Raw genomic sequence first — 9,386 nt, 5'->3', positions numbered from 1 at the left:
TGCAGTGCTGCCGGACGTGTAGTTTTAGTTACAGTATCGAAACTATTAATCAACATTTATGTCTTTATTTGGATTGTAATAATTATCTGGGAGAAGTATTTCTTCTGTCTGTGTGGAACCGTGAAACATTAGCACTGCTGCTACTTGCTGGTTTTATGCATACAACTTTCCTTTGTAATATTGATCAGACACAAGTGGTTGTTCGCTGCATATATGCATTGAACTTGGTACATTCAGTTCTGCTTTTATGCATTGAACTTGGTACATTCAGGATGTTGTGTTGCATTGAACTTGGTACATTCAGTTCTTCTTGATGTCACTACCACACATGCCGACCATCTCGGTTTGCACTAGCTAAGCATGATGCACGATGCATGCTAAGGGCACAGAACTGCCCAAACATTAAGTACCATGGGAGATAAAAACCGAACTACATGCAACTACCTAAATTATGGAATACATAGTTGGGATCGGTCTACTGTGCACCATGAATACTCCAGAGGTGCTCAACACGGTCGTCACGCAATTGGTGGTGCATTGCACGGTTCCTGATAGCTTGAGTCGCTTCGACGTAATGCAGCACGCCATCATCAGCATTTCGATGGACTCGAGTTGGTTCCCCCATGTAGTCGAACACCTGCACTGTGGATGCGCTTCCACGCTCGTCCTCAATTATCATGTTGTGCATAATGATACATGCGGTCATTATATTATGCAATGTGGATTGATCCCATACTCTAGCTGGTCCGCGTACAATAGCAAACCTAGATTGCAAGACACCAAATGCACGTTCGACATCCTTGTGCATAGATGCTTGCATGGCGGAGAAATGGATGCTCTTGTTGCCTCTTGGTGCAGGAATTGCCCTCACTATGATCGCCCATTCGAGGTATATGCCGTCGTCGAGGTAGTAGCCCATGTCGTACCTGTTACCATTGATAGTGTATGACACGGTTGGGGCAGTCCCATCGGTAAGCCTGATAAATAAGTTAGACCGGTGCAAAATATTTATATCGTTGAGACTCCTAGGCATCCCAAAGAAAGCATGCCAAATCCATAAGTCATACGACGCAACCGCCTCCAAAACTATTGAAGGCTTGCGAGTATGGCCTGTATATGCGCCATGCCACGCTTTGGAACAGTTCTTCCATACCCAATGCATGCAGTCGATGCTCCCTAGCATCCCGGGGAACTCACACCGCTCACCTTCTGCCAAGAGGCGAGCGGTGTCAGCTTCAGTGGGAGCACGCAGATATTCATCTCCGAACAGCTCCACAATAGCCTGCACAAATTTCCGCAATGCCAGCATCGCCGTGCTCGCCCCTATCCGCACATACTCGTCAACTGCATCGGAACTGACGCCGTATGCTAGTTGCCGGATCGCCGTTGTCATTTTTTGCAACGGGCTAAGGCCGAGCTTCCCCGTTGCATCCCTTCCCTACCGAAACCAGGTGTCATGCTGCTCCACAGCGGCCGCAATACACAAGAACAAACGTCGCGTCATATGAAACCTAGTTCTAAAAACATTTGTTACTCAATGTACACAATGTTGCTTACGTCCTGCATTACGAATAAAAACTTACCTCCGCCGAAACAGGACATCACCGTACACAGGGTTGTCGGCAAAGTAGTCGTTGTAGAGCCTAGCAGCACCTTCGCGGTGATGACGGTCTATGACCGCATGGCCCGACACGGACCCACGCTAACGACTATGACACACCGCTGCTGCTTGTTTCTCCTCGATGGCGAGAAGCAAAAGCAGCTCCTCCTCTTCGTCACTCGAATCCGAGGAGAACATCAGCATTTCCTCCGAATCTGAAGAGTTCATTCTGTATTTGCAATATGTCGAACAAGTGTGAGTCCCCTTTGAAGAGGCCGGCCCTTTTATAGTGCTACGAATCTTCCCTGCGAAGCCAAACGTGAATAGCTTCCTTTGCAAGCCGCTCGAAAAGTCCAAAGTTTCCTTCCACGGGAAGCCTTGTACACATTCAACACTCTCACCCGTACTACATACGCCCATAAATGCACCATATATACGCATAACTCGTGAAAATACGGTTTCAGTTACAAAAGTTATATAATATTGGAAGTTTGTTGAGGAAAGTAACGGGGAAGGGAATATTGTTGGAGTGCAGGATTCTGAAGGGAATGAATATGGTAAGAGAATCCTGCTGAGAAGGGATTTTGAAGTGGGAAGGAAAGGAAACGGTTGGGATTGGTCTAACAACGACCCCCAACAGCTATCGATAGGGATCTTATCGGTAGGTGACAAGCCGACAGAATACTAATTTGATAATTTTTTAAAAACACATACTATTTTTTGCATTTTTTCATTCAATTGGTATTATTAAAAAAATCTGGAGGTTTTCTAGAGGAAGTAGGTAGGATGGAACAGGTGAGAACCAGAAAACCTGAAAGGAAATGCTACTCTTTTTTCTTGAGGGTTTAGAGAGTCAAACAAACATGGTAGATAATGGACCAGATGCAAGGACTTTTTATAGCCGCTGTGTAAATTCTAATTGGTCTCCTCTGATTGATCAACGCCTTAGATTTTTTAGTTATCAAACGGTTTTTCCTCCAAGAAGCTTCAATTTGTTCTACTATTTCGACGAGTAGAACACGCTAGGAATGTCAAAATAAATTGCTATCAGGAGCTGAAAAAGTTTTTACCAGAAACGATACCATTCTAAGCAGTTGATTGTCACCATAACTAGAGCATCAGGAAACCCTAAAATTATATTACAAACAAGAAACCAACAGCAGCATGTGACCAATAAAAAACAGCGGCACTTCGAGCCGACGCAATGCAGCCCGCCTCGTCATCACGGGTGGATGGAAGAGAAACGAACCGCACCAAGCGTCTCCAGTTCCGTCCCCCGCCGCGTTCACTCCACCACCCAACCACCCTTCGACGCGTCTGACCAAAGCGGTCGTGTGCACTGCCCGGTGCCACCCACCGTTTACCCCCGCCTAGGTGCGTGCAGGACAAGCGCCGGGGAATTAATACCGCTACGCACACACACGCGAGTGCACCTCTGCCAGACAACCACCCACCATTACCACTGGTCCACCGCACCGAGGCAGGGGGGCAGACGCCGCGAGAGGCAGAGGCACCGACGCCGCGAGCCCCAAAAATAACTAGGCGTCCCCACAAATCGCCCCACCTTGCACTCCCCGCTTCGCTCCCCCGAGATCCACTCCCACGCATCCCACCCGCACCCTATCGGCCGGCCTTGCTCGTCTCCGCCGGCGACGCTGCCTCGTGATCTCGGCGCGGGCTGGCTGCTCTTGTCCTGGTTTCGCCGTTCGAGGGAGGAGGAGGAAGGGAGATAAGGCGTGCGCGGTGCTTGAGGTGTGGGCGGCGGCTGCCGGATTCGGGGAAGAAGGAGTGCGTTGGGAGCGGCGGCGAGGTGCTTTGTTGGAGCCTGGGAGGGGTGGCTCTCGTCGGAAAAGGTGGCGGTGTCTCGGGAGGTGGTGGAGCAAGAAAGGGGGAGCATTTGCTCGCTGCTGCATTGGGCGGAGGCGAGGCGGGTGCTACGAGGAGGCGGTGGATTTGAGGAGCTCTCGGCTTTGGGCCGGTCGCCGCCGCATAGATTTTTCGTTCTTGCCGCTCGGTTTGTCCATGGTCGATGGGGTGGAAGGTGGCGTCAGGGGGTAAGGCGGCGGCTGGCATCGGCGGCGAGAAGCTCAGGTTCCCTCCGTCGTCAGCCGCCGCGCGGTCGCGGATGAAGCTCTGGGTGGTGCGCGCCACCACCACGGTGCTGCTCTGGACCTGCGTCGTTCAGCTCACCGCCGTCGGGAACACCTGGGGCCCGCGCGTTCTCAAGGGCTGGCCGTCCTGCCTCACGGCGGCGGAGGAGGCGGCCGCCGGCGCCGCGCGACCGCAGCCCGTCGTCGAGAAGGCCGCGCTTCTGCCCAAAAGTGGGTGACTTGACCTGCTCTGGTTGCTTCCTCGCTTTCGTTCGCCCTGTTTCGAATTGTCATGTGCCTGGACAATGCGGTTCCCAGCTGGACATCGACAGTCGGTCTGCATTTCGGTAGATCCTTCCGAAGTTCCCGTGTACATTTCCCTGGGCTTGTGTGAAAATGACTGGTGGTTGGTGAGGATTTCAGTCATTTTCGGATGCTTCAATTGGCAAGCCTGCGTAATTTAGATAGCCTCATGCGGATTTCGTTCTGTGGTAATCTCACCTGTCGTGCTTTGCTCAGAGTTTTATAATGTGGTCATGCTTTTCATCTTTTCGACACTGTTGAATCAGTTCGTTCTGTGGTAATCTCACCTGTCGTACTTTGCGCAGAGTTTGATAATGTCATCATGCCTTTCATCTTTTTGACGCTGTTGAATCAGTATATTACGATCGAGTCTTGCATGCTGATCGCATTGCATTCATGTAGTATTGGGAAATGCAACACCTTCTTTCGGTTGGTAGGTCAACTGTTTTTGCCGGTCATTGTATCCTGACCATGATATTTGCGTTTTTTGGTATTTCCATGTTAGGATCATACTTTTTTGGTGGGTTACATTTGCATATGCTTGGTCTGGTGCCAATCATTCATGAAACTGATATTTTTGTCTTCCACAATTTCTTATTGTTTTTTTTTCGCATGGATGGCAAAGGACATGCCCAACAGCTCTTGGGTGGCTGCAGCAGGTTTCTTTGAATTTACTGTCTTGGGCCTTTTACTAGTAATTGCATTTGGTGAAACAACTCATGTTTTGGTCAATTAGGAGGTAACTTAGCTTTAAGACAGATTTCAACTAGATAAAGGAGAATCATGCTAATTTTCCATGTATACCAAAGACCTTAGTTGTTAAGACATGCTTGCACATTGCATTTGGATTGACAAGAGTATGCCCTTCTCTTCGTGAAAAATGGTATTTAAATGATGAGTGACTGGAAAAGTGTGCTCATGATTTGCCTGCTGCTGCTCTAGTACTCAATGTGCACCACTACTTTAGTTATGGTTTGTTTGTCAATAGTAAAGCTTTGCCTAGAATACGTAACGGGTGTTCTAGTGTTTGCTTTTACTGATGGTTTGTTGTCATTCCCTTCCAGGAATATATAGGAACAATGGCTATTTGATGGTTTCATGCAATGGTGGGCTCAACCAAATGCGAGCTGCAGTAAGCAATCAGAAAACCATTATTCATATTCATTCAACAGTTTACAATTATTGACTCTTAACACTGGCTTCTGCTCCCCTCTACATTTCATCAGATCTGTGACATGGTTGTAATAGCGAGATATTTGAATGTCACCTTGGTTGTGCCAGAGTTGGATAAGACTTCATTTTGGAATGATCCAAGGTGTGGTTTGGTGCTTTAATATTAATTCCCTTTACATTAGTTTTTTTCTTGAACTATTACTGGGGTTCTCTGTTTATGTTTTGGAAGTTGACTTCAGCAATCCATTTTATTTTGCAGTGAGTTTCAAGATATATTTGATGTTGAACACTTCATAACCTCTTTACGAGATGAAGTTCGCATCCTGAGAGAACTACCCCCTAGGGTAAAGAGAAGAGTTGAACTTGGGATGTTTTACTCAATGCCACCAATTAGTTGGTCTGACATCTCTTATTACCATAATCAGGTAAGCTGCATCATGCATATGTTAATACTGCTCTGTGCCGCAGAATTTATTAGGAAATAAGCTAACACTTGATTAAATTTGTATCAGATTCTTCCTTTGATACGGAGGTACAAGGTTCTCCATTTGAATAGAACTGATACCAGACTAGCAAACAATGGTTTGCCAATGGAGATTCAGAAATTGCGATGCCGAGTAAATTATGCCTCTCTCAGATTTACCTCACAAATTGAAGAGTTGGGCAAGCGAGTAATTAGAATACTTCGCCAAAATGGCCCTTTCTTGGTCCTTCATTTACGTTATGAAATGGATATGCTGGCTTTCTCTGGATGTACACAAGGCTGCAGTACTGAAGAGGCAGAAGAGCTCACAAGAATGAGGTGAAAATTTTGGAACTGTAACTTCATCCTGCAGTGACATATCGTATGTTACTTTTTATTTGTTGTTTGTCTCAGACATCTGTTGACTAGGCATGCTCAAACTACTCTTGGCTTCAGGTATGCTTATCCGTGGTGGAAAGAAAAAATCATTGACTCGGACTTGAAAAGAAAAGATGGCCTTTGCCCATTGACGCCAGAGGAGACTGCTCTTGTCCTCAGAGCACTGGACATTGATACAAGTATGCAAATATACATTGCTGCTGGAGAAATATATGGTGGAAAGCGCAGGATGGCTGCTCTCACTTCAGCATATCCAAATGTGGTATGGACACAACAGAATATGTTAGGCATCTATTGTATTGCTCTTGTATTATACAGTACTCTTCCACCTCTTTTCATTGCTGATGTTTTGCATTAATAACTATATGTGTAGGTGAGAAAGGAGACACTTTTGGAACCTTCTGATCTAATGTTCTTCCAGAACCATTCATCACAAATGGCAGCACTGGATTACTTGGTCTCTTTAGAAAGTGATATATTTGTTCCAACATACGATGGCAATATGGCTAAAGTTGTTGAGGGTCATCGGAGGTTTGTACTACTCCACTTGGCCATACAGCTTGTATTCTGTGTATTTAATATTCAACATACCAGGCTGCATGTTAATCTGATTAGCATCATTATTTTTCTTTTAAGTGGTGTTTTAATGCTGTCCTGAAAAGTGAAAAGAAAAGGTTTTAAAGCACATTGATGGTATGACATGCAACCACCCAATACTCCGCTACTAATAGTGTGGCTTCAAGATTTGTGCACTTAAGTTGTTGAGACAGCATAGCATAGTTGTCATGGAGTCGAGATGTCGCCATAATGCCGATATATTGGCATGGAGGAGAATGACGTCTCGCCACGGGGATGCCACGGCTTTGTGCATTGTGGTGGGCGCAATAGAGGGAGAGGGAGAGGAGTACCTGTATAATTGAGGCCGACTTGGTCCGGCATCCGCCTCTCATTTGGATCTTCGTCCGACATTCACCTCTCGTTTGGATCTTCGTTCGATGTTCGCCTCGGCCTCTCTCGCTTGGATCTCTCGAGCTGCCCGCCCCTGTTTGCCGCCCATGCGTGGTGCAGATCCGGTGGGTGGAAGGAAAAGGCGGTGGCACGCTCAGGGAGGCAGATGCGGAGGGAGCAGGGTGGTGTGGGGATGGGATGTGGAGGGAGCAGGCGGTGTGGGGAGGGCGAAGGGAGTAGGTGGATGCGGAGTGCAGGTTAGGGTAAGTAGAAGGGTGGCTGGGCTGGCTTACATGGGTCGAATTAGTGGGCTGGGTTGGCTGGCAACCCATTTTATTTGTATATTCTCCTTTTCTTTCTTTTTTTCTTTCCTTTTTATATATACTTCGAGAGATAATGTGTATTAGGAGAAAGTATGGAAATGTGTGTATTCGCCACGCTGATGTGTGTATGGTGTCGCCACGCCACGCGCCATAAGCGTTGTAAAGTTGTGAATGTGGTGGGTCGTTGCACCTCGCCACACTGCCGTAACAACTAATCAACTATGCAGCATAGAAGGCTCTGCTTTCTTTTCTTTTCCTCTTTTGACCCTGAATTGTGACATTATTATCTTCTTGGAAGTTTATTTATAATTATGAGATTTTATATATTATTTTTGCAATTTTATAAATAATGTGTTCATTGTCGGTAAAGTTGCAGCGAAATTTCATCATATGCTTTCTACTATATGCTGCAAAGCTGTGCACCTTTTGAGATGCAGTAATTACACGTCTTCTGTCTTTTGCTGTATGCAGATTCATTGGTTTCAAGAAGACAATCTTGTTAGATCGAAAACTTATTGTTGAGCTAGTAGACCGATATACCAATGGTTCTCTGCGATGGGATGAGTTCTCTTCGTTGCTCAAGGCTGCCCATGCTAAACGGATGGGATCAGCTTCAAAGAGGACAGTGATTCCTGACAGGCCCAAGGAAGAGGACTACTTCTATGCCAATCCCCAAGAATGCCTCCAGGATCGTGATCTTTTACGGACATCATGATATCCACTCATTCCTATTTTATTCACACTATACAATTCTTTCGCAAATACAATTTAATCTAAAGCTGGATTCATCCTTATTTCGAAATGAAAAAGGTGTCCCGGGTTCAGCATGAGCCATAATCAAGGTGGACTGTAAACTTCAGGAGAAGGGAGAAAGGGGGTGTTGGATGTAATTGGTAAATACACATTATAGAATGGAGGGGGGGATTTGTTCATTCCACCAAATAAAGAGATGATGTTGTATAGATGGTGATACTAGTTTACCACTAAGACGTAAGTAATTTAAGAGAGAACTGAGAGATGGTGGTTGATTCTCATCTCTGTTCCTGAGTTGTGTAACATAGCAATTGTTCTTGATAGCCGCCCCTATCCTCCCCAACAGCCAATTTTTGTCTATCAAGTTGTTGAAAAATATGCACACTGTTTATTGTACCGATACAGCCTGTATTATATGTCACTTGTGCAGAATGTTACTAGCACTTGCAGTTTTTATAGTGCTATTAATACATTGAGCTCCTACATGGCTACATGGAGGCTGTGGAGGGTGTTTGTTAACCTGTGAGTTCGTGATCCATGTACTGATGGATGATTATCATACAGGGAAAAAACACAGTGAAAGTAACTGTCGGTTCGGTTTCCATTTTTACTCCATGTTGACAATAAAAATACAGATTGCAATTTGACATGCTATAGTATTAACATGGTGTGGAGTTCATTTCGTTGATTACTGTTTGAACGTGTTTTATCGTTTTCCTTGTGTCCGTTGAGAGAATGCCTACTTTTAACAGCAGTACTGACGGCAGCTGCACAGGCTGAATGTATTTTTCAGCAATGTAGGATGTGTTTGGTTGTTAATATAGGTTGTTTAGAGATATAGTGTATATTCTAAACGAGTACAAGCAGACTAAATAGATGTAATAATCTTGCACCTAGTTGGTTATAGTATTGTAGCAGATGTATTATATCCACTGAGTCAAACTCAGAAGCTCAATTCGGATATATTCACTGGGTTAGACTTTAATTATATAATTACATATGTGAATACAATAAGAAAAACTATATATAAGACACCCAACTAACTTTTTTTAAAAAATATTCAGACGGACAGAATCATAGTATTCTGATGTAAGCAACCAAACACACTCTTAATATTTAGTTATACTTGTTAGTTATCGCATCCAGTTGCTCTTTTGAATATGTTGCTTGTTGCTTAGGATGGAAATCAAATGCAGGATTAGGAAACTTGGTACTGTACAAGTATTGGCCATTGCTGACTCTATCCATCGTTGCCTTTTTTTTTAAAAGAAGGGAGATTTTATCCGATCAAACGAAGTACCACCATAAGCTTAAAAAATAAGAAGCAATACAAA

At 45.0% G+C, this 9,386-nt stretch overlaps 2 protein-coding genes across 2 annotated transcripts; one reads left to right on the top strand and one right to left on the bottom strand.

The window, feature by feature from the left end:
* Window positions 1-475: 475 nt before the first annotated feature.
* On the bottom strand, window positions 476-1,393 carry LOC133927612 (uncharacterized). The gene has a single exon (XM_062374064.1). The coding sequence runs from the start codon at window positions 1,391-1,393 to the stop codon at window positions 476-478; it is 918 nt and encodes a 305-aa protein (XP_062230048.1).
* A 1,634-nt stretch (window positions 1,394-3,027) lies between these two features.
* Window positions 3,028-8,571, top strand: LOC133926673 (rhamnogalacturonan I rhamnosyltransferase 1-like). Its single transcript, XM_062372697.1, has 8 exons — window positions 3,028-3,921; window positions 5,058-5,125; window positions 5,220-5,308; window positions 5,426-5,591; window positions 5,679-5,968; window positions 6,086-6,290; window positions 6,402-6,559; window positions 7,771-8,571. The coding sequence occupies exons 1-8, from the start codon at window positions 3,630-3,632 to the stop codon at window positions 8,012-8,014; spliced, it is 1,512 nt and encodes a 503-aa protein (XP_062228681.1). The 5' UTR covers window positions 3,028-3,629; the 3' UTR covers window positions 8,015-8,571.
* The last annotated feature ends 815 nt before the right edge of the window (window positions 8,572-9,386 follow it).

The sequence above is a fragment of the Phragmites australis genome, chromosome 8, assembly GCF_958298935.1.
Source record: "Phragmites australis chromosome 8, lpPhrAust1.1, whole genome shotgun sequence".
NCBI classification, from domain to species: Eukaryota; Viridiplantae; Streptophyta; class Magnoliopsida; order Poales; family Poaceae; genus Phragmites; species Phragmites australis.
Note: the sequence above shows the minus strand (reverse complement) of the source record. Positions and strands in the feature narration are given on the sequence as shown.